We start from the raw sequence: 26,026 nt of genomic DNA on the forward strand, positions 1-26,026 counted from the left end.
ATTTCACGATTCACGACATATAAGCATAGTTATATACATAATCACGAGAGCTGTTCATAGGTTCGGGTGTGTCTATCTATCCTGATAACCTACAGAGCAGTTACTTTACCTGTCAAGTTGAAGGGCCACATTAAAGCACATTAGTGGACAACAATTGTCTTCTACTTTCGACATGCCTTCGTAGCCAGGCCTGAAGAATGTCATGTTGCCATGAAACTGTTCAACGACACGCTTTGATGACAGTGGAGCTGAGTTGATTCTCGACACACCAGTCATCACATATTCCCGAACTTCTTGATCGTACCTGTGAAGACACAATTACCTGGTTCAAATACCTTATAATTGACTGAAGTCTTTGATATGGAAAAGATGTGCAATGTCACCGAGTGTTTGGTTTGGATCAAATGTTAGAAACAGTGTGTTGTTCTCAAACATCAAAGCTTTTGTTATAAGCAAATGTTGAAATAAAAATCACCTTTCTTTTAGACGAGGGGTTGACATCAACTGATCACACATATGTGTCACCCTGGATGCGATCCTCTTTACAGCTGCATCGGGGAAATCGTCTGTGTACCTCTCCCTTATGAAAGCTTCTCGCTTGTCATTTGTCAATTTACCACTGATGGATTCAACCTTCAGCATGGACTGCAGAGCCTCCTTAATGCAGATTTCAGTGTGTAAATTTCCAAAATAGAAGTCAAAACTACTTGTCGGAATAGTTGACAGTTCTTTCATCAGCTGCTTCAGTCTCTTCGTGTGATCCGGGGACAAAAGACAGTCGTACCAGGTTCCCCACATGAACTTCAAATCTTCAGCATTTGCAGGATCAATGGTTTGAACTAAGTACAATAAAATCATATTTCGTGCCAAGACACCATTTTCAATGTCATTCAGATGAATGTTAATCGTTTGACCTTTTGACTTTGTGGTGCCATCTTTGTGCAACACGTGCAGGGTGTGCAGGACATTTCTGATGTCACCGCACCCAAGAAACAACATCTCACATTCGTCAGCAACTTTGCAGCCATGGGTGATGTCAACTGATCTTGTGTTCCCAACAGGATAATAAAACTCCAATGGACTGAGTCTTATTCGTCCAAAACGCTCCGCCATATCTTATCACATCTGAAACACTGAAATTTAAAACATGCCAATACGAATATCAATCCGTTATTCATCATAAATAAGCATCATCATTGATTCTGCAATGAAAGAAGGGGGGTCTAAAGGGTCCAATAATACTAACAGTTAACATTCTTTCACAATTCGCTGCTTCACTTCAAGCCTTAAGGTGGGTTTACGGATATGATCATGAGGCAGTTAGATTCACTGATTTCATGGCAGCTGTAAAGGCAATTGAATCAGATGTCAATGGTTCTTGAAGTGATATTGTTTTTGAAGCATTAAAGCTGGATACATTTTTTAACTCAAAGTATATATTACATGTGATAGTGTGTGGATCCCAGCTTATGCCGGGCTGCACGGGAAGGCGATGGCAGACTAACTTGCAAAATCGGGCTTCCAAAATCATGAGGTTATGATATCTGAATTTGGACCCCAACCTAATGATTTCGGCTTCATTTTAGCTAATTCTTTCACCAGAAGGTAGCAATTACAGTTGTGGGACGCTCGGACTGCTGGCTGACATATGGACACAGCTAGTCTTGCTAAAACCAATAGGACAATTCGTCGACAAATGAAAATTGAGGAGTCATAATTATAAGATTTCGTCTTGGATACTGTGAGTTAAATGCTTACCGAAGTGGCATTGATGACTAGATTCTCCTGTATGTACGAAAGCCAAATGGTGCCACTTTCGTAGCATAATTTAATTTTTTCAATCGACATTTCTCGTTATTTCAATTATTTGTTTATTGTTTCGAAATTTGGACTTTTTAGTTGTTAACTTCGGCTATGTGTTCGTCATTTGATTTTTTTTTCGTTATTGTATGTATTTCAAAAACTAAAAAATTTCGAGTCTTTTTCTTTGCTTCGATTATTTTGTTTAGTAATGAAATTTGTTATTGATAATTAATGATCCCTACATTAGTTCCGTCAACCAATGGTTGGTACATGCATGCTTATCAATAATAGCTGTTATGGAGTTATAATGGAACAGTGCCTGATAAAGAATAAATCGGGTACATCCGTTATCAGAGACCAGCTGACTGAACGCGCCACACATAGTTGTGTCGATACCTGGACAGTGATAGACAAAGTCCTGACATATTTCCAGGAAAGAAACCACGAGGAACGTAAACTGAAAGTATAAACCATGTTGTTCTTCTTTCTACCCTTACAATCAATTTATACATACAAAAACATGTACAAATGACAAATACAAATTCAACTGTTACCATTACTCCTTTAATTACTAGGGTGAAGTTGTGCATGGACCATTCAGTAACATAGTAATCATACAACAAAGGCTGTTTTCAATTTATGTTATCCGGTTTACGTTAATAAAACGATTATTGTTACACTCTGGCATACTGAAGGCAGTGTATAACATGCATATCTCACACTGTGTGTTCACTACATTGACAATAAGCATCGTGGTCAAGCTAATGATTTATAACATTGGTTTTATTACAGGAAGAAAATCAACTTTCGATATGAGAATCACTAACAACAAGCGGCATATGGGGTTGACGTTTTATATTCTTACTTGTACATGTTGCTGTACCTACGTATAGTTACTCCAGATCCCGTCCTGATATACAGGGACTTTCTTCTTACATGTACATGTTGCTGTACCTACGTATAGTTACTCCAGATCCCGTCCTGATATACAGGGACTTTCTTCTTACATGTACATGTTGCTGTACCTACGTATAGTTACTCCAGATCCCGTCCTGATATACAGGGACTTTCTTCTTACATGTACATGTTGCTGTACCTACGTTAAGTTACTCCAGATCCTGTCCTGATATACAGGGACTTTCTTCTTACATGTCCATGTTGCTGTACCTACGTATAGTTACTCCAGATCCCGTCCTGATACACAGGAACTTCTTACTTGTACATGTTGATATACAGGAACGTACATATTGCTGTATCTACGTATATTTACTCCAGATCCTGTCCTGATATACAGGGACTTTCTTCTTACATGTACATGTTGCTGAACCTACGTAAAGCTACTCCCGATCCCTTCCTGATATACAGGAACGTACATATTGCTGTACCTACGTATAGTTACTCCAGATCACGTCCTGATATACAGGGACTTCTTACTTGTACATGTTGATATACAGGAACGTACATATTGCTGTATCTACGTATATTTACTCCAGATCCTGTCCTGATATACAGGGACTTTCTTCTTACATGTACATGTTGCTGTACCTACGTAAAGCTACTCCCGATCCCTTCCTGATATACAGGAACGTACATATTGCTGTACCTACGTATAGTTACTCCAGATCACGTCCTGATATACAGGGACTTCTTACTTGTACATGTTGATATACAGGAACGTACATATTGCTGTATCTACGTATATTTACTCCAGATCCTGTCCTGATATACAGGGACTTTCTTCTTACATGTACATGTTGCTGTACCTACGTAAAGCTACTCCAGATCCCTTCCTGATATACAGGAACGTACATATTGCGGTATCTACGTATAGTTACTACAGATCACGTCCTGATATACAGGGACTTCTTACTTGTACATGTTGATATTCAGGAACGTACATACAGTCCTTGTTTTAGCCCCTTTAATGCCGAGCGCCAGACAGGGCAACAACAAGTACCATCTTTTAACGTCTTTTGGTATGACGCAGTCGGGGACAGAACCCCGGACCTTCCGCTCTCAGGGCGGACGCTCTACCGCTAGACCACGGAGGCGGTCCTGATATACAGGGACTACTTACTTGTACATGTTGCTTTCTTCTTACTTGTACAAATTGCGGTATCTACGTATAGTTACTCCAGATCACGTCCTGATATACAGGGACTTCTTACTTGTACATTTTGCTGTACCTACGTATAGTTAATCCAGATCCCGTCCTGATATACAGGGACTTCTTACTTGTACATCTTGCTGTACCTACGTATACTTACTCCAGATCCCGTCCTGATATACAGGGACTACTTACTTGTACATGCTGCTGTACCTACGTATACTTACTCCAGATCCCGTCCTGATATACAGGGACTACTTACTTGTACATGCTGCTGTACCTACGTATAGTTAGTCCAGATCCCGTCCTGATATACAGGGACTACTTACTTGTACATGTTGCTGTACCTACGTATAGTTACTCCAGACCCCGTCCTGATATACAAGGACTTCTTACTTGTACATGTTGCTGTACCTACGTATAGTTACTCCAGATCCCGTCTTGATATACAGGGACTACTTACTTGTACATGTTGCTGTACCTACGTATAGTTACTCCAGATCCCGTCCTGATATACAGGGACTTCTTACTTGTACATGCTGCTGTACCTACGTATAGTTACTCCAGATCCCGTCCTGATATACAGGGACTTCTTACTTGTACATGTTGCTGTACCTACGTATAGTTACTCCAGATCCCGTCCTGATATACAGGGACTACTTACTTGTACATGTTGCTGTACCTACGTATAGTTACTCCAGATCCCGTCCTGATATACAGGGACTTCTTACTTGTACATGTTGCTGTACCTACGTATAGTTACTCCAGACCCCGTCCTGATATACAGGGACTTTCTTCTTACATGTTTCTTCTTACTTGTACATGTTGCAGGTCCGCTCGCTTTGTTTGGGTGTCGTGATATTTTTGTGGTGTTTTTTATGTCTGTGTGAGTGTATGACATGCTTATTATTTATATACCCTCATGGCACGTCTATTATATGAGATACTACTTGGTCATAGAAAGCTAATCTTCAGGGTCAACCATTCTAATTCTAAAACTCCGTTATTGATTCAATGAAGATTCGCGTTCAGTATTGTAGTGAACAGTGAAATTAGCATACGTATACTTACGTATCTACGTACCTCATATATGGCTTTCGAATGCTCTCTAACATTGATCAAACAACTTTGAGCAAGAGCCGTATGGCCTCTATGAATTTCACACAAGTGTTTTGTGATATGTGAGCTGAATACATAGCCCACTTGCACAACAAGCCTACTGCTCTGTCGACGAGGTTAAACTCTTGTTCAAATTTAGGTCGGATATGAATCGATATATGCATATCGCATTCAGCTTGATAGACTAAAACCAGGTGTGAACACCTGGTGACATAACTGATTTTCAGTGATCAATTCATATACTCTACATCACTAAGATCGTATTTGCCCTCCATGCCCTATGTCTTACGTTGTGACGGATAATCGAAACTGATTATTCTCCATTGTTGACGTTTAGAGTTATATTGTCGTGACTGGGTGTAGTATTGAAACCACAGAAACCGAGTAGATGAGATTATGCTTGAAATATGTTTAGAATTCTTACCTTCCTGAAGAAATGTCACACACCTTTTCCCACTGCGTGATATACTTATCTGTTGCTCATGAAAAAAGCTGTTCTTTTCTTGGAAATTGGATGTCAGTTTCCTAGTTTCGTTTTGGATAAGAGAGATAACTCTACGATTTGCCTAACGAATAGGACAAAGTACTCCCTATTATAATAATTTATGCCACAACTGCATCTGTTATTAAGAATGGATGGTTAAGATTATTTTGGGGTACCTTCATACGGGTCACATACAGCTGGTCTGTGTCAGTGCCAGCTAAAAACACCCGTTATCTAGAAATCGACTGACTCAACACACCATACCTAGTTGTGTCGATACCTGGACAGTGATAGATAAAGCCCTGACATGTTTCCAGGAAATAAACCACGTGGAACTTAAACTGAAAGTAGAACGGTGTTGTTCTTCTTTCTACCCTTCATTCAATTCACACATGAAATACATTTACTAATGAGTGAGTGAGTATGGTTTTACGCCGCTTTTAGCAATATCCCAGCAATATCACGGCGGGGGACACCAGAAATGGGCTTCACACATTGTACCCATGTCGGGAATCGAACCCGGGTCTCCGGTGTGGCGTGCCAACGCATTTACTAATGACAATACAAAGTACACGTATTACAGTTGCTATTAATCCTTGAATTACTAGGATTAAATGGATCATTCAGTAACATATTCAGTTACAACTACTTTAATGAAGTAACAAATTCTTTAGTATACTGTCAAAGTGACGGTTTGATACAGATCCTTATACCGTTGTCAAGTAAGGATTTACATTAATGCAGAGATCAGTGTTACACTCTGGCATACTCAATACAGTGCATCACACGCATGCCTCACACTATCCGCTCACCATAATGACATATGCTTCGTTGTCAAGGGAGAGAGAAACAACATCGATCTTTTTTGTGTTCACAGAGAGAAAATCAGCCTTCTTGCTAGGAACAATTGAAAGTGACGGAGTATGTTCGATGCGTTTTGATGTGCAATTAGTAATAATCACATCCAAGACGGCAGTTCGAAACAACAATTGGTTCAAGTTTTCATTTGTGGCAACTTTGTATTATTCGTTACTATATGTATACGGTGGATTTCTTCTTCCGTGTAATGTTGCATTGCCTCCAAGGGGTTACTCCGGACGCCCTCCTCGCTTACACTGACTTTCTTCTTACTTGTACAAGTGCCTACAGATAGGCCTAGATCCCCTCGTGACGTACGACGTGCCTGCTGTACCCTTACAAACATAGTCTCACACATAAACAGGTAGCCAGATGCAGTTACTCCCCTCATAACATATACAGTCCCATACAGGAAAAGAAGTGATCTATTACCTCTACACTCAATGCCGTTGAAATAGCCAGGGGATGTTGGGAGTGTTCAACACGTGTTCGTGAAACTTGTTCCCGCAGTACACAAGCACTTGCTTTGGTAATACACAATGTGTAATACTGCTGTATGTTTATTAAACGAGCGATCTCTTCACCGGTAAGTAACACATATATATATTTCTGATACGTCATGTGGTAAAGAACGTAATGAAATCGTTATTACTGACTTTATTGACCAAAATACAAAAATGGAAAATAACCATTGGTTACTCAAACAGAAGTTAAAGTTCCAGTATGGGGTCCACACTGTGAAGGCACATACTGGTATCATTGCATACGTGTATTATTCATGGTGATATTTGCTTGATTTGTCATACACTCATTTTTATTAAATGTGTTTCACCTGTTCTTCAAATATTTTAAAGCAAGTCTTGAAGTAAAATTAACATCATTGTTTGTATACACAATTTGGGCCTCCAGAACGTTCTAAAATATTTTTAGGATCCAGGCCTTCCGCCATACCATTAAAACATTTTACTATCAACCGGATATCCAGATGATCATCTAAAACTTGACTGACAAAAAAATCAAATACACACAATTCAACTTCCTGCTTTACAGTGTGTAATACAATTTGAATGTAAACATTTTATTTATATTCCTAACTGAATACATTTCAATGTTCCTTTAGCAGATTCGTTTGCAAAATAATGATTTGGGTCACAATGGAGTATCAATACCTATGTAATGTTCGGGTATAGTATTAGTTGTGGACGCGAGGGAAGCATGGTGTGCTGTAATGTGTGTGCGAGTTTATGTACTCCGAGCCGGAAGTCGAGGCGAACATAGCCTCGCTCACGGTGTACAGCAACACTGTCTATATACGCCGAGGGACCGGTTGACAACGAATTTATTTTACAGCCCCCATGTCTTCATCAGTATGGCTAACTATTGATAGCTAGCAGGCGGCACAAATTCATTCAGATTTATAACCCTTGTATTAAAATCGGATATGATCGCTTAGTTTCTCTGAACTGCATTTCATGGGTGTTCAGTTTGATATAATAGTATTATGTCATTGTATTCGCATTTGTAAGAAATTTTGCATTCACAGCTACGTACATGAACTTTGTACCTTATCTGCCTGCGTGGTACATGGGGAAAATTGCCAATTCAGTAACCAATCGAAACGAGTATATTTATGCAAGGTAGGATAAACTGTATATGTCAAGTACTAGGCTCTCTGTACTGGGATTCCATACAGGATCCCTGGTACCAAAGTCTGTCGTAATCGCACGGCTGGATGTCATCGTAACCATCGTAAAATAATATTCAATCGTTCACTATTTCATAGATATACCTATTGGTATTGATTAATAGCACGTATAAAGTAGGAACTGTTAGCGCTTATACTCGTAGAAGACCAAACAAATTGAACATTTATGCATTATTCCGAGATGACATGTTTGTTCATTCTCATTCATTTATTGAATTTCCCCCGTTTGAGATACACATGGAACATTCTCCAGCCCGATGTGATGGAAGGAACTTGTCAACTGTTTGCCATATTTTATGTGCTGATCCTTCGATATTCGATGTTACAACATTTTTATCCTATCTAAAAATATTTCATTGCAACAAAATAAAAAAAATCCAATTTGCATAAAGAAAAGTCATTGTTCACCGGATTTGTTGTAGGCCCCCTACAAATAGTCAAGACTGTCGTTAGAACGTTAAAACTGTTCTTTCTTAACTTTCTCAATGTTGTGCCTACATGTATGTTTTAAAACGCAGTCGTTTTCATACGAAGGCAGGACCCTCCACTTCTAACCTGACTCGCAGTATATCATATACAAACATAGTTTGTCCAGGGGAAGCTCTCGACAAAACAACGCAGGCGCATACGTTTAGGCAGATTTACAGACTTTCTTGTGGACTTTCCAGGCTCTCCTCTGACATGCTTTGCCACAGTAGAACACCAGATGACATTTGGAACATCTCTTACAGTTTTCTGAGATCTTGCCACAGCTGTCACAAACTGCACCAGGCCTGGCGGCTAACGAACCAGAACTCGCTCCACTGACCGGGGAAAATTGCCCTGATGTCCATATGTCGGGAACACCTAAAACAACGACATTTATGAAGAACTGTGGACTATACCTTAGCAACGCACATCTGAGAAGCACCTGTTGCATAAATAGTTCGTAATTCAGCCCATTACTCATTTTCCTATGTACTTACACAGAGAATTAAACATTTTGCCCAAGTCTGCATCACAGTTCAAAGTAAGCAGGTCCGTGTAGGGATACCTCCCTCTCAGGATAGTTCTCGTAATCCATCTCCTGTCCTCAGACTGATCTTGAATCATTCGGTGGGAGTTTACTTCTAGAATCCTCATCAACAAAGCATATCCCTGTCAGAGATAAAGCATACAACGCTGCACAATCATCCATTTGAATCATAAAAGTAATGATGATGATGATGATGATGATGATGATGATGATGATGTGCCGATATAAAATTAAGGTTGTCTAATCAAATATTCCTCAGTAGCGATATGCGATAAGGTTTGTATAGTCACACATTTTCCCTATTGTCCTCACTGCATAATAGAATGATGTGGGTCATTGTTCACAAAATCAATCCCTGGATTGTCTGGTTGAGACTTATTCACAGGCAGCGGGCATGTAGCTGGGCGAGCAAATAGCTGAATATTGCTGAGTGTAGTGTTAAACAACAAAAACAAAAAGAAGAAAATAAGTGCAGAATAGATAAGTTTATATTTGACCACAAGGTTTATGTATATAAAACAGCAAGAATGAAACAACCTGAAATAATCAACCAGATTACAGTACCTCTTGTTGTTCTTATAAGTAATGTTTACCTCGCTAAGGCGTTGAGAAGATGGGTCCATTTCCCCACATGTCTTCTTGATGTCTTCCCAAGGCATGATTTCTTCATTCGTTATTTTCGTTTGGGTAACCAATTCCTCAGCTATGTCAAAATCGAAAAACGTCAAAAATAGAGTTGGTCTGTCCTCGTGGATCTTAAGACCTTCCAAACGAAGCATGTTGCTTGCTCTCTTGGCAGGATGTGAGTGACTTGGAGCTCTGAGTGTGATGTGTGTTGGCACCTATGAAAACAACAAGCAAATGCTCGATTAAAGGTCTAGTATTTAAATTGATATTCAAATGCATATATTGAAGGAAAGATGACTTCTCTTGAGAGACGACAGTATCCTTTTCTCACTTATTATATCTTTTATCCCGTTATAACAATGTATCTTACAGTTAAATCAGTTTTTATTTCACAAACAACTGGCATTTACTGTCAAAATGTTTGAATAGTGTGTACCGTTTATTAACACTTCGTTAATTCACTGTACAGTACACTGTAAGTACTACACTGTACCATGGCTGACTACTAAACTACCGACCCGTGAAGATCCGGGGTAGAATAGGTCTTCAGTAACATAGGCTTGCCGTAAAAGGCGACTATGCTTGTCGTAAGAGATCTAACGAGATCGGGTGGTCAGGCTTGCTGACTTGGTTGATGCATGTCATCGATCCCAATTGCGTGGAATGATGCTCATGATATTAATCACTGGTTTGTCTGGTCCAGCCTTGATTATTTACAGACCGCCGTCATATAGCTGGAATATTGGTGAGTGTGGCGATAAACAACAAACCAACCAACCAACTAAACTACCAAAATGGTGCACCAAAAGATACATGTTTAACCACACAAATATTAGACCTACCCCTGATGAAAACGGGACTGTTATCAAGATCCGCTCCACAAGAAATCTAAGCTGCTGTATGGGCGAAGGATTCCCTGCAGACACCTGGCACATGCTTGCAACATACGTCTCTAATGTTTCTTTTCCGGTTTTCGAGAGAGGAAAGTTGGGCAGATCAGCTATAGAGTTTGTGTTGAGCTTGTTCCAGGGCAAAACACGTTCACCCATGGTCACATCAGCATCCTTGACAAGACAAGCTTCAATCCTCCCTCTCTTCCTTGACAGCTTAATGTTGCTCCTGTTTAAAGCAATTCCGCATGAAAGCCTTAGCGTTTCACTAAAGCTTGAATATCTGAAGCATGAAAAGTACAACATTCAGAAAAAATATCGATAAAGGAGTAACCGTCTAAGATCTACATCAATTTGGGCTTTAATTCACCATCAAGCTGACACGAAATGACAAAACTAAAATACCGTTCAAGAGATAAGGATTTTGATGACCAATGAAATCTTCATAGCGGATAATCGAGATTGGTTATTCTCTGGCGTTGACGTTATATATTTCGAGCGCATAGGAACACAGTTAAGTATGCTTACATAAACTTAATTTAAACTTCTGAAACTCATTCCGTACGTACACCTGTCACACATATGGTAGCTTAATGATTTTAACACGTTTTGACATGACATATTATGATATGTCAGGCTTTCCGACAGGTAATGTGTTAATAGTTTGTGATGTAAAAAATTCGCTTTACCAAGGAATAAACTCAAAACAAAAAGTTACCCATTCTGACTGTTCTGTAGTTCTACAACATATGGGTCTCCTTCAACAGGATCCGTGCGGAACGTCCCTTCCTTCAGGTATTCTGGGTCTGTTGTGATGGTCACAAGGTAATGATCTGTGTACTCAGTCACCGTCTGTGCATCAACACGTGTACACGTTAGTATACGTAGTCATGACAATCTACGGTTCGGTTTTCCTATTGATAACGAGGTCTGCGATAATTTGAAACAACAATAACAGAATACTGTATGACGAGTTAGGATAATAATAAGAAGATGATATGAGTGGTGTTTTAATGACAGCATTTATTCTGGTCATTTCAGCAACGGGGACACTTAAGGTTTTTCTCCCACATAGAGCTGACACGTGACAAAATAACTGAAATAATTTCCAGAGCGGCGTTAGACCAAACTCATCCACTCCAATCCGCAGCATTTCTGTTGGTCATTCTAAAACTGAGAAACTGTTTGAGCTGTTTAACTCGAGATAAGTTTGGGAAATATTATTTTCGTTCCATGAAAACACGTTTCTCAACCATGTTCGTTTGTTGGTTTGTTGTTTAACGCCGCACTCAGCAATATTCCAGCGGTCTGTAAATAATTGAATCTGGACCAGACAATTCAGTGATTGATATCATGAGCATCGATCTTCACAATGTTGGATCGATGACATGCATCAACCAAGTCAACGAGCCTGACAAGCATAGTCGCATTTTACGGCAAGCATGGGTTGCTGAAGACATATTCTTCCCCGGATCCTCAGGGGTATTCTCATCCATGTACGATTGTTGGCAAGTTTGTGCATAGGATAATATTTTAAAACTTCAATGCATTATGTAAATAATATGTACTTACACTCCTTTTTTTCGCGTCTGGGGGATGGGTTAACAAGTTGGCGTCTTGTATTTATGAAAAGTAGAAACATAATGTTAATCATTACAAGCTACTGGGTAATATGCATATCTTGCAAACTTTTGTGGAGGGCATTATTTACCGACAAAAGTCATGTTTCGTTATATCAGTAATTCAATTCCTGATATCTTGAAACTTAATACAGATATCAATAATTAATTATTGATATCTTCAGTTGTTGCCATTATTGAAGACTTCCGCTTATTTGCAGATATCTTCAAGTAATTCTGTCTGTTAAGTACTGTGGGTTATGTTTCTAACCATTGCGGAAAATTTCTTCTCACTACGGAGACCATGTTTTCAAATTGATCACTGCTGTCATAGTCAGTCCCCTCAACTCCTGCGCGAATTGCTTGGCGTGCTGTTGAAACTAGTTCCTGCACAAGTTGGGCCTGGTTTTGCCGCCATTTTGGAACTGGAAGAATTTACGGATATGTAGCCAGACCGGAAGTATTTGAAGATATCTGTAAATCATTTCCCACACTTTTTGGGACCGGAATCATTCTTTTGCCGTTCCTTCATGTTACTTAAATCATATTAAAGATATCATCAATTGATATAAAGATATCAAAATTATTAATGATATCTTGAATATAATTAAAGATATATCAAATTGAATTAAAGATATCTAAAACGAACTAATGATATCTGTGATGCATCTTTATTCAAGATATCTTGAATTGAATTTAGGATATCTTGAATATATTTCTAAAATGATTATGTACAGCAGGATGGTAATTGTTTAATGATATCTTAAATACATTAAGAGATATCACGAAATATTTTGTTGATATAGTAACATTTAAGATATCAGTTATTGTGGTTTGGATATCAGAATTGAATTCAAGATATCTTAAATTACTTTAAAAACATTATTGATATCTTTAAATAAAATACCGAAGAGAAAATTGATGACATTTTGCCGTATTTCTTTCAACGTAAATGTATTCAAATATTAGACAAGTTTAAAGAAACTATTTCACCCCAAATTGATAGGGATGCGCCATCTTGCATGACCGTAAGGAAAGAACGATGCTACCACGGATTCGTTGGATGACGGGAAAGGTAATTTGAACCATTTTGTGCCATGACGTCTGTCCATTATGACGTAACTCAAAAAATGCACTTTGTCGGAGGATAAAGTACAGATGGCGCCTTTGAACTTTTAGTAAAGATTTTTAGAATATTTCTCATTGTGTAAATAACATCATTCGGGTTGTCAGTAGCACTGTGGAACGTCTACTCTACTCCCGATAGTCACTACTATTTTTCACGAAGCATGAGTAATGCATAGACTCACTACGTATCTCCAAATTGTGCTTTCAACATATTTTACTTGAATATGTCCGTAAACTATATATTGCAGTTGCCTGTTATCAGAATAACTGTTAACATAGAATAACTTTGTGAGTTTGGGGGACACGGGTGGCCCAGTCGTCTAAGGCGCCGCGATTCGATGTGCAGAGTTGCGTCCCTTGGGCACGCCAGAAACCTATGATTGTGGGTTCGAATCCCGGTTCGCCCCGATTATGTTTCTAGGTTTGTCAGCACCATACCCGTGCTCGTGGGTTTCACCGAAGTGGTAAACGTCTGAGACCTGCATCACTTCGGGCTTTCCTCCCACATTAAGCTGACACGCCGTGATATGACTGGAATACTGTTAAAAACTCACTCACTCACTCACTCACTCACTGGTAAAGTTAGTGTGTGCAAATGCTTTCAGGGACATGATCTTCGAACCGGCATCATGTCGTTTTTTATCATCGATATTGGAGAAATCTGACAGCGGATGTCTCCAGTTGTGATGATAACACTTAATCTATTTTGAGATGCTTCCATTTTTGTGTCGCAAGAGAATCGGGGATTTCTTTTACAAACTTATTCTGCCTCCGGTGATATCAAAAACAAAATTTAATGGATGTTGCTCTATTCAAATTAAAAATGTGTCTTGAACCTGTGACATATACAAATCAAGTGTTTGTTTGTTGCTTAACGACGCTAGAGTTACCTTTAGCAATATTCTGAATCCTTTTCAGAATCTTATCCTTTCCTCTTTTGACACACATCTTCTTAACAACTAAGGGATCTCCACTGTCTGAACCTTGATAATTTTCAATTTTTTCCAGTGCTTTAGACACTGCATCTGATGCTGAAATATATACCAATAAATTCTTAGGTACAAATTTATTATAAATTTGATTAGTTAACAGGAACAAGGACAACGAAACTGTGATATTATGTATTGGTGAGAGACGGGGGTTGTTTTAGGCAAATAATCTGTTCCCGAAAATAATTTGTTCTCACTTGTACAAAACAGAACAGATTATTTGAAGTACATGCTGCATGTTTTGAAAACAATAATGTTCTGTTGGTCCCCAAAAAGTGTCCCTTCCTCAGATGTATGAGTACGTTGTTAAACACATAGTCACACACATACCATTCAGTTGTTTGTTCACTCCAAGAAACGTTTCGTCTTTGACTATACATTAATTTGATATGAGTAAGCAGTATTTGATTATTTCAAAGGTTTGAGAGATGTTGAATGAAGGTTAAGGTAGATATATTTTAAACTAAACTTTTAAGGATCACATACCGTTTTCAGCAAGAGTTAGTGCTGTCAGGTTCTCCTGCTCCCGAGCTGTTTTCCATTTCAAAGTCAACTTTGAACGTATGTGTGCAGACTGAGTTAGCAGGAGATTCCTGATGAAAGAAGTGACTTCTTAATGGTCACTTTGTAGCAAATCCCTGCCCTTACGAATCATGGACTTATGTGGAATAATCTTGACTGTTATACCTCATCTCCTATAAATACTACTACGCACGATCAGTTGAAGGCTAAGAGTATTTCACTGATCGGTCCATGATTTTCACGGCCATTTGAACTTTTTCGTCAGGTAATCGTGACTGGTTATTCTCTAATACTCGCGTTAACATTTAAAGTGAAGTAACATTGGAACATATGTTCTTTTTGAATGGTCGATCGTATGTTCTGTAAATCACGTGTAACAGTCACTTGTTCAAACGTGAAGTTTATAAATATGACATATATGCTACATTTCTTCTGTAAACAAAGAAATTTCGAGTACTCACTCATGTCCAAGAGAGATGTCTTCTGCTAGGTGCAAACCAAACACCGTTGGATACATCAAAATTGGCACATCAATGCAGCCACGAAGAAAGATGTCTACTGAAATGTAGCCCTCTAGTTTCGTGTAGTTAAAGCTCTCTGTCCTTAGCAGTCCATTTGGCCTGAACGAAAACAAAACCATAGACAGGTTACACAGAGAGATAGAGTGAGTGAGTCAGTAAGTGAGTGAGTGAGTGAGTGTGTGTGAGTGAGTGAGTGAGTGAGTGAATGTGTGAGTGTGTGTGTGTGTGTGTGTGTGTGTGTGTGTGTGTGTGTGTGTGTGTGTGTGTGTGTGTGTGTGTGTGTGTGTGTGAGTGTGTGTGCTTACCATCCTAGACAAATAATCAGGGCGAACCAGGATTCGAACCGATGACCACAAATGTATGGCACGGCCAAGGGACACGAATGTGCCGTAGACGACTGGGCCAACCAGGAGATGGTATGCTTCATTATCTTCATTTCATTAATGGTTCTTACTATAGTGATTTGACAACACTGTTTTATTGAATTTGAGTTCTTCGGGTATACTTGCGATTTCAATCTGTCGCGAGAACAACTCAGTACAGCGATCAGCCCAACTCTATCTGCTAAATTTGACGTGTCGATGAAGTCAAATCGGAGATCTTCCGGGAGGTCCGTCTCACATACTGCTGTTGCCTCTCCATGCCACATATGGATCTGCAAAACAATACATCATAAACTGAAAATGAACATTCATAATAGCAATGCACCAATTATGATATATGAGGAGCTTTTGTCAAAGTCAAAGTCAAAGACGTTTATTGTATCAAAGGCCATCTGCACATATACAAGTTCAGATTAATACATTGGGTGAGAATTTACAGATTGGGAGATACAACAAAAATTATAAAAATATAACATTCATTTAACAATCGGTGATAATCATGAGGACTTTCTAGGGTAAGGTAATTAAAATTCTGAATTTCCACTCAACATGTTATTTCGTAGTTCCATCCCATGTTTTACAAATAAAGACAGTTTAAACATTACATCGGCATCATTCGATGACAAAATAGAAACAAACGCTATTCTACTCGTCTTAGATAAGAAACATTCTGGTAAATATTTAGTACGTAGTTCTGCATAATAAGGACATTCAAAGGTAAAATGTATTTCGTCTTCTATAGCAGAGTTACAGATTAGACAAATTCTTTGTATTCTTTAAAGTGATATATTCCGTCCATAATTTATCATAAGTTTTGACAAGCCAAGTCTGCATTTAATATATACATTTCTTAGGCGACTATTTGTTAAAACTGATAGATATTTTTCTGGCTCTAATAAAGTCTTAAATGTTCTGTACAAATCATAACGTGAACTGTTTTCCAAGTTGCATTGCCACCCTTCATAGAACATATTTATTGCTATTTTACGAAAATCATTTAGAAATAAATGTTGATCACCAACAGATTGGTTAAGCCATATATACCCATATCCATGTGAGAATAATAGTGTCCTAATATGCGATACCCATGTAACCTTACCGATACTATCTAAATGAAAGAGCATGTTATATGCTTTTTTCGGAAGCCGATGTTCTGGCATACGGATGATATTAAACCAATATTTTAAACACTTTATTTGCGAATTAATGTAAAGTGGGTATCTTCCACATTCTCCATATATCATATTATTTGGTGTTGCTATTCCAACGCGAAGAAACTTTTCACATGCCAGTAGGTGAATTCCTTCTAAACATTCATATATTCGGTAACCCCACACTTCAGATCCATGCAATAGAATTGGCGGTATTTGAGTATCAAATAATTTGAAAAATACTTTTGGTGTAATAACGCCAAGTTTATGTGAAACAGACATTATATTAAGTAAAGCTCGTTTCCCTCGCAGTGATAAGTCAGATACACATTTGTCCATATTCAGTGTTGAATTAAACATTATGCGGAGATACTTATAACCATTAACTACATTAATTTGTTGTCCATTTAAGTACCATCTTTCCTTAAAATTTAAAGGACCCCCTTTTCTGAATTCTATAATTTCTGTCTTATCTAAATTTACAGATAAATTCAATTCCTTAGTATATTTATCTTGTCAGTTGTCAGGGTTTCTCGGATCGCCTTTTTTATGTAGAGGGACTATTTCTGAACAAGACCAACTGCTTGGAAATATTTGATTATCAAAGAGTTTGTTGAAACATTTATGGAGAAATGGCATTATATCCAATTGGGAACATTTAAGCATTTCTATCAGCACTTGATCGGGCCCGGCAGATTTTCCTTTTTTTAACTTATTTATTGATGATGTAATTTCATGTTCAGTTATCGTAGAATTTAGTATGAATGCATCAATATCTGTAAACTGATTAGAACTGAGTTCATTTTCATCATCTAAGTGAGGAGAAAAAACATTGTCATTTGCAGAAACCACTCTAAAATGGCAAAGCCATTCTGCTTTCGTTATATGATTCTTCTGTCTGGGTTTGTTTTGTAATGATCTTATCTGTTTCCAAAAGCTAGATTGACTATTTATGCTTCTATGCAATCTTTCAACTGATTTCTTACGTGAAATGGATTTAAAATTTCTGCAACAAAATTTATAATGATTTCTTTGTTGACAGTACACAATTCTGTTAGCGACTGTTCTTTGTGTTCTAAATCTCCTAGGTGCCCTACGTGTTTCTCGTTTCGCTTGTCTTCATTCTAGACTTAGTGGTTTTTGATTGGCAAATTGTGAATTATGTCGTATTGTCTTTTTCATGCAGCTAGCAGAGTCTAATACAATGTCGACAAAGTGGCTAATTGCATTTTCAATAGCATTATCAATTTCTTTATGGACCATTTCTTTGTTTTCAGTAATATTAAATCTCAGGTTATCGAGAAACAAACTGGAGTAATAATCATTCCATACAATTTTCTCTGATGCTTGTGGATCCATACATGAATCCTTGTTGCCCCTCTTACCCATATTTGGAAATTTACACATCAATTCTAATGGAAAGTGATCAGAATCAGAACGATCACCGACAGTGAACATATTGATAAACTGAAAGAAATCTGGTGAACTTACAAAATAATCGTTCACACTAGAGCCATGTTGGCTACAAGAAGTAAATTCCCCATTAGTATCACCATATACACGTCCATTTACGATGTAAAGTTTAAAAACATAGCATAAATCCAACAACATTTGACCAAATCTATTTACAACTGTATCCTTTGAAGTACGATCCTCAACAGGGTCATCCTCCTCCTCAGGGAAAGGGGAGGTATGATTGAAGCTATCATCATTATTGCTAATATCAGGGTTATTTCTCTCACCTGTTCTCGCGTTCATATCTCCACAGATTAAATTATATGAATTTGAAAACATTTCATCATTATCTATTAAGAATTCTTCTACTTTTCAATGTTACCATTGGTGTTTACATAATTATAATAAGGAGACCCCAATGGAGGGATATAGGTACATAACAAATTCACATTTTTGTCAATTCTAAATAAATCTTTAGATAACGAGAGACCAATTATGTTGTCTCTATCTGCTTGTATAACATTACAGAAACTACTCAGTGATTGGCGTACACACAGACAAATACCACCTGATAAACGTCCATAGTTGGATAACTTAACTGCAGGACAGTTAAAAGTATCATACCCATGTAGCCAATGTTTTCCTGGAATATTTACAACAAATGTCTCAACAAGGCACACAATATCAGATTTACTGATGTAAGTTAAAAAGTCAACATCATTTATTTTGCTGAGAAGACCACCAATATTCCAACATAAAAAGGACAACGCGTCTCTGTTGACATCAGTAACACTGTGAGCGCGAGTATCACCGGTGTGCACATCAGAGGTTCCTTGTGGGAGATGATCCGGGCCATGGCCATTGTGCTATTTCCCAGGGCGTTTCACAGACTCTGTTGTTTTGTCCCATAAACTCTGTGTGGCAGAGGGGGTTGAGAGGGAATATTATTTTCAGTCAGACTTAGAAGACACAGATTTCTTGTCTATAAAAGGAGTGAGTGATTTGTGTTTAACGCTGCTTATAACAGTATTCCAGCTGACAAACCTAGAAACATAATCGGGGCAACCGGGATTCGAAGCCACAACCATAGGTTTCTGGCGTGCCCAAGGGACACTGCACGGCGAATTGCGGCACCTTGGACGACTTGGCCACCCGTCTATGAATGGAAAAGTCATACAATTTAAATATACATTTTGTAAACTCGAAAATGTTTTATCCTTTCATTCTGTGTACTGTTCGTACCTTGATAGCACAGTCATCTTTCATTGCTTCCTGGAAACTTTCCACCCACTTCTTCAGTATTTCCAAGCAGAGAGAGGCAAGTGTCACCGTACGCCCATCGTATCTAGGTGTGAGTACAGTTCATGTAAACGTGAAGAAATATAAACTTTTATACACGACCGTGTTAAGGCATAGCAATGACAGTTTCTTGCATATCATGTCTGAAAATCAATTAACTTAACGTCAGCAAAAGGGCTAAAGTATTTCGTTTGAACCTTATTTATGTTGCAATAAATTAAGCGAAACAGGAACGTTTACTGAGAAATAATGTTTCTCTACCTGTGGAGTTCCAGGTCAAAGTCGTAACAAAAGAATGGACAGCAGGAATCTGGGACTTCCCAAATACTACACCCGGGTCTCAATAGCGTAATGTTGCCCTTGAAACTATCCACCATCTGTTCAGACGACAGCGACTTTGAATTGACCCTCGTAACCCCAGTTGAAATGAAGTCCCGGATCTCTTGATGGTACCTGCACAGATTAAAGAAGCATGAACTAGCAGAAGGGTTTGTGGGAAGGAATTATTCTTGATGAAAGCATCCCCTATCAAAAGGCACTGGTGATGATTGTCCTTTGTATTTGTATCAGTCCATTATATGACACATACATCTACGCAGATGATACTTATATCTACGTAGAAGATACTTTTATCTACGTATGTGATATCGTTATCGCACGTATCGTTACTCAGAGAGAAGTTGTGACCCAAGTTGGATACAAGTTTACACAAACATCAATATTTTAAATTAAAGGTGATTAATAAATTACTGTTCATTTATTGTTTGGGGGCATGTTGGTCGTCTATTTTCCGTATTTTTTACAACATACTGAGATCATTTCAATTGCAAATGGTCAAACTATCAAAATTAGAAACTGCAGAGTTGTACCTTCAGTGCTTCATAGGATGATGACGAACATTCGTTTGATTTAGTTTTTTTTTAAAGTTTGATTGATTCTCACCCTTTCATGTTCACGTAGGTGCGGTCGAGTAGCCTAGTGGTTATAGCGTTCGCTCGTCACGCTGAAGACCCGGGTTCGATTCGCGACATGGGTACAATGTGTGAAGCCTATTTCTGGTGTCCCCCGCCGTGATATTGCTGGAATATTGCTAAAAGCGGCATAAAACCATACTCACTCACTCACTCATGTTCACGTTTTACATCTTAAACCTCATTTCCGTAATGGAGAAATCATGAGGATCAACATATTCGAGTGATACCTCTGACTTAAACCATGCCATGGTTGAATAATGACCTATCGTTGTGTGCTTGTTTGTGGTTTGGAAAGTATTTTGTACCCTCCTCTCTTTATTACAGTTGTAAAAGACTGCAGCGTGTGTCATTCTTCAGTAACCCCACACACAGATTGGTCGAAAGTCGTTATTAATTGAGCCAGAGATTAAATATCACTGACCCGGAACTATTGTCGATTACTCGAGAAAATATGGTTACAAAAGTCGATGAATCGACAGATTATACTTTCTTCCATGCAGATTATAATATCATATACGTAGATACGATGTACGTGGATGAAAGTATCACCTACGTTGATATCTTTTTAGGTTGTGGCACTAATACGTTTCCATAAAACGCTTAGCGTTCTGGAATGTAAATACATGATAGAAGCGATGTTAGAAATAAAGAAACATGACTGTTATAATGAACTTCGATCAGCAATTGACTCCGAGCTAAATGTAAAGAGGCGTAGTCCGTGTGGTAATAATCAGATAATATACCTGTCCTTGAGCCGAGGTACTTCATCAAGCCGACCACAATGGGCACTGACTCTAGCTGTCATCCAGTCTACTGCTGTCTGTGGTAAGTCAACTTTAGGACTAATAAATGTTCCTGTTATCCAATCCATGGTTACCATTGGCATACCCCTTCTGTACGTGGTGTCAAGGCATTCCAATCTCGTATCTGTCGTTTGTTTACCATTAATGTCAGCTTTCTCCATCCCTAGAAGAGCCCTTTTGATGGAAACTTCACTTTTCAAATTTCCAAAATATACCCCGTTATTGCCTGACTGGACTGACGCCACTTCCTTCATCACTTTCTTAAGCCTCTGCAGGTGTTCTTGTGACAAAAGGGCGTCGTACCAGACTCCCCACAGAAACTTCATATCTTCAGAGTTGTTTGGATCAATTGTTCCAGCGAGGTAGAGTAAAATCAGATCGCGCCCCAAGATATTGTCTTCAATGTCATTGAGGTGGATGTTGATTCTCTGATCCTTTGATTTTGTGGTCCCTCTTGTCTGAAGTATGTGCATGGTATGCAGGACGTTCCTGACGTCACCACACCCCAGTAACAGCATGTCACACTCCCTACCAACATGACATCCAAGCGTCACATCAACTGACCGTGTGTTTCCAATCGGAAAATACACCGACGATAGTTGTGGGTTAGTCGCCTCCATATTGCTGTAACAAATACGATAAAATCTAATAGGGGATATTTTAATAATGGGTGTAGTGATTGGTTGGATACTAGAGCTTATTATATAGTGTACATGTCATGAATATTTTACATCTATTAGCAAATATCTTCTGACGTTTTCTGAGAAAACTATGAAATGCTGGACTTCCTTATTGATAACATTTATGTGAGATTAAGACATATAGGCAAGAAGTAGACACACAAATAGGCACAAAGTGTTATCCTGTCCTGGCATATCTGTTTCTTTATGATTATAGATCGGACATTCGGGAATCTGGCAAAGCAGTTGAACTAAACATTCAGGTATATCGATGATCTGATATCATTCAATAAGCGTCAAATAGTCATTACCCTTCCACTCATGTATGCACCTGAACTAAAAGAGACCAATGAAACCGCCGTATGTGTTTCATATTTAGTTCTATGCATAAAGATTTTATGCATAAGTGATAGAAACATCACCACAAGACTGCGGAGTGAGGTGAGGTGAACTGTGGTTTGACGTCGCATCCAAGAATATTGCATTTATACAGCGACGTTCTTGGGCTAGTTCGATCTTTTTTAATGCGCCACAACTGAGAAACCAGTTTAACATGGATACTCCACTCAGGTTCAGTAAACTGACTCTACAACGACCTGACCTTGTTGAGTCCCCTTAATGCCGAGTGCAAAGGCAAGTTACAACAAGTTTTGTTTGTTTGTTTTTGTAACGCCGCACTCACAAATATTCCAGCTATAATGAAACTCTTCACTGTATGACAAGAGGGATGGCTTCAATAGTCAGCTTTCCCTTTATGTCGAGCTAAAGTCCAGCAGCTTCGGTCCTTGATGTCTATAGTTCACTACGTTTGAGGTACAGTTGAGCATATGCTTTCTACGACGATTTCAAAGACAATCATACGACTATGGCTCAATAGTTAATTGATTAAGGTCATACCATTCAAGGCCTCAGTAAAGGTTTCAGAACGTTACATGGCTGACACGTGGAGGAAAATACCAAATTCGACACATTAATGTTTGTTTGTTGTTTAACGCAGCACTCAGCAATATTTCATCTATATGAAGGCGGTCTGTAAATATTCGAGTCTGGACCAGACAATCCATTAACTGACATCATGAGCATCGATCCACGCAATTGGGATCGATGACATGCATCAACCAAGTCAGCGAGCCTGACCACCCGATCTCGTTAGTCGCCTCTTACCACAAGCATAGTCACCTTTTACGACAAGCTTGGGTTGCTGAAGACCTATTCTATCCGGATCCGTTACATGATGAAATCTTTCAAACCCGATTGTACCTAGAGTAATGATAACAGGAGTTTGCAAAACTCGATACAATGCAAACTATCAATATTGAATGCACTTCGCATGGTACTTTTTCTTCACGAACGTTTTCATGAAGTTATACGTGAAGCATGTACAATAATGCATACATGAATAAGAGAGTGAATGATTGGAATATAACTTCAGCGTAAGCTTTTTGTTTCCAGATGAATGTATACTGACTCATATCCGAGTAACTCGAAGAATATACTTCTCCTTACTTTAAAATTATCATCAGCAATATTTCCATAGATGTTCCCCAACAGGGATAGGGGAGACATACATAAAATACGTTCAAATAGTATTTTCGACTCTGTACAATAAAAACTTTAACAGGGATTTCTTATGATAATGGAAAGAGTTTCGTTGTTTGTATTTTTATATACAAAAACAACATTTAGACAGTCGCTCTGAATATAAGTTTAGGTTGTCACGCCCAAACGGGGCCAATGGGTTTCACTAAATTCGAAAACAACTAATAACCAATTTGATCATTAGGCCACATAAGTTGTCAGGCTGTGAAATAACTGAAATAATCCTCAAAAACGTAAAACGCATCTTACTGGCTTTAAATTTGGACAGTATCCCCATGGGAGGATTCCAGTAGGTAATAGTTATCACCACACTTTACAAGGTGTAGTGGCCCCCTCCGTCTGTAGCCTCATGTACCCGCTTCCCGGGGGCAAATTTCTCATGAGTCGCACGTTCGAAAGCAGGTATTCAGTGCGTGCGCACCACACCATGTGCTGGCAAAAGCGTTAGAAAGTTTGAATGTCGCCATGTCGGACGACGAGTGGACAATGGAGACCTTAACTCAAATTGACAATTCTCTGGAATCAAACGATCTGGATGATGTGGAAGACTTCCAGCTTACAAAGGAACAAGAACAGGCCCGTTTCAGCAATCATGTAAGTTAGCATAAAAATATTCTTGAAAACTACGAGACCGCTTTTGGAAGCGAAAGAATACACGCTGGTCAGTAACACAAATGGTGCTTTGCGAAACGAACAGTCTCGATTGACGAGTTAAATGAGAAATTAACAGTTTATAATGAAACATTGTCGAGAAAATAACAACAGCAAGAAGTGATATTAACTGACCATCTGTCATTATTTGCCTTGTCAATGTGGAACAAGGACGTGAGCAGGTTTTTTTTGTACGGGCTTGACACTTACGATAAAGGGAGATCATTTGAGGAGGAAGTGTAACTCTTGTAAGACTGCAGTGAAATATCAGGTTTATGTTCACTACAGTGAAATATTAAGAGTTAGGTTCACTACAATGAAAGTATCACTATTCTCAACTTCAGAAAATTCAGTTTTTCACTCTGAAGTATATAATAAAAGTAACATTCTGTTTCCAACAACTCAAAAATCTCTCACCCACCCCACCACGAATAATAAATAGTGAGAAACCTTCGCGCATCCGTCCAGGAAAGAAATCATACATGAACGAAAAATCTATATAAAATATTCCGTCACGGTTGTGTTTAAGTATCACATTTCATTGCTATGGTATTGAAACTAAATGGAATTACCTTGATTCTGAACACAATATCCTCACTCAAGCGTCCGTGACAAGACGAACATACACAACGCCCTCACACACGCTTCTTGGAACACATCCGTGAACACATTACGCCATGAATTACTAGGCTTGAATCGTGCATGGGTCATTCAGTAACATACCACTCTAAGGGCGTAACACCTTCATTATCACACAGTTATGGTGACGTTTCAATACACAGGGATATACAGGGACTTTCTTCTTACATGTACATATTGCGGTACCTACGTATAGTTACTCCAGATCCCGTCCTGATATACAGGGACTTTCTTCTTACTTGTACATGTTGCTGTACCTACGTATAGTTACCCCAGATCCCGTCCTGATATACAGGGACTTTCTTCTTACTTGTACATGTTGCGGTACCTACGTATAGTTACTCCAGATCCCGTCCTGATATACATGGACTTTCTTCTTATGTGTACATGTTGCAGAACCTACATATAGTTACTCCAGATCCCGTCCTGATATACAGGTATACAGGAACTTTCTTCTTACTTGTACATGTTGCGGTACCTACGTATAGTTACTCCAGATCCCGTCCTGATATACAGGGACTTCTTACTGGTACATGTTGCTGTACCTACGTATAGTTACTCCAGATCCTGTCCTGATATACAAGGGCTTTCTTCTTACTTGCCCGCTCGCTTTGTTCAGGAGTCGTGGCATTCCTGTGGTGTGTTTCAATGTCACACAGGTGCTTTGTGATATGTGAGCTGAATACATAGCCCACTTGCACAACAAGCCTACTGCTCTGTCGCCGAGGTTAAACTCTTGTTCAAATATAGGTCGGATATTAATCGATATATGCATATCGCATTAAGCTTGACAGACCAAAACCAGTTGTGAACACCTGGTGACATAACTGAATTTCAGTGATCAATTCATATAATCTTCATCACAACGATCGTATTTGCCCTCCATGCCCTATGGAATATGTTTTGGCAGATAATCGAAACTGATTATTCTCTGGTGTTGACGTTAGGATTTATACTGTCGTGATTTGGTGTAGACACGCCGTCCTACTGAAAGTATTGGTTTTC

At 38.7% G+C, this 26,026-nt stretch overlaps 2 protein-coding genes across 3 annotated transcripts in view; both read right to left on the reverse strand.

Moving 5' to 3' along the window:
* Positions 1-26,026, reverse strand: part of LOC124143028 — a 38,508-nt gene that overhangs the window by 12,352 nt on the left and 130 nt on the right. Inside the window, exons 1-3 of one of the 2 annotated variants that reach the window (XM_048382434.1) lie at positions 5,454-5,515; positions 476-1,133; positions 110-304 (exon numbers count right to left, since the gene is read on the reverse strand). In XM_048382434.1, the coding sequence (XP_048238391.1) occupies positions 110-304; positions 476-1,113 (833 nt within the window). In that variant the 5' untranslated portion in view covers positions 1,114-1,133; positions 5,454-5,515. Of the gene's footprint in view, positions 1-109; positions 305-475; positions 1,134-5,453; positions 5,516-26,026 lie in introns of those variants that run through there. The other variant, XM_048382435.1, reaches the window with a different exon arrangement.
* LOC124143032 lies at positions 7,028-25,747 on the reverse strand. The gene is made up of 14 exons (XM_048382436.1): positions 25,571-25,747; positions 21,393-22,076; positions 19,937-20,128; positions 19,619-19,721; positions 15,897-16,042; positions 15,328-15,486; positions 14,831-14,937; positions 14,246-14,386; positions 12,181-12,224; positions 11,327-11,460; positions 10,561-10,891; positions 9,685-9,933; positions 9,042-9,213; positions 7,028-8,922 (listed from the first exon to the last, which is right to left on the reverse strand). Exons 2-14 carry the CDS (start codon positions 22,070-22,072, stop codon positions 8,708-8,710), a joined length of 2,673 nt encoding a protein of 890 aa, XP_048238393.1. The 5' UTR covers positions 22,073-22,076; positions 25,571-25,747; the 3' UTR covers positions 7,028-8,707.

This window comes from Haliotis rufescens, unplaced genomic scaffold, assembly GCF_023055435.1.
Source record: "Haliotis rufescens isolate VD_foot unplaced genomic scaffold, xgHalRufe1.0.p SCAF_4, whole genome shotgun sequence".
NCBI classification, from domain to species: Eukaryota; Metazoa; Mollusca; class Gastropoda; order Lepetellida; family Haliotidae; genus Haliotis; species Haliotis rufescens.

Excerpts from the sequence above, each read along its gene's own strand:
- LOC124143032 (XM_048382436.1), bottom strand. The coding sequence starts at position 22,072 with ATGGAGGCGACTAACCCACAACTATCGTCGGTGTATTTTCCGATTGGA. Across the intron at positions 16,043-19,618 it reads AAGATGACTGTGCTATCAAG|ATCCATATGTGGCATGGAGA; the intron begins GTACGAACAGTA and ends ATTGTTTTGCAG. Across the intron at positions 15,487-15,896 it reads TCTCGCGACAGATTGAAATC|GCCAAATGGACTGCTAAGGA; the intron begins GCAAGTATACCC and ends GTTTTCGTTCAG.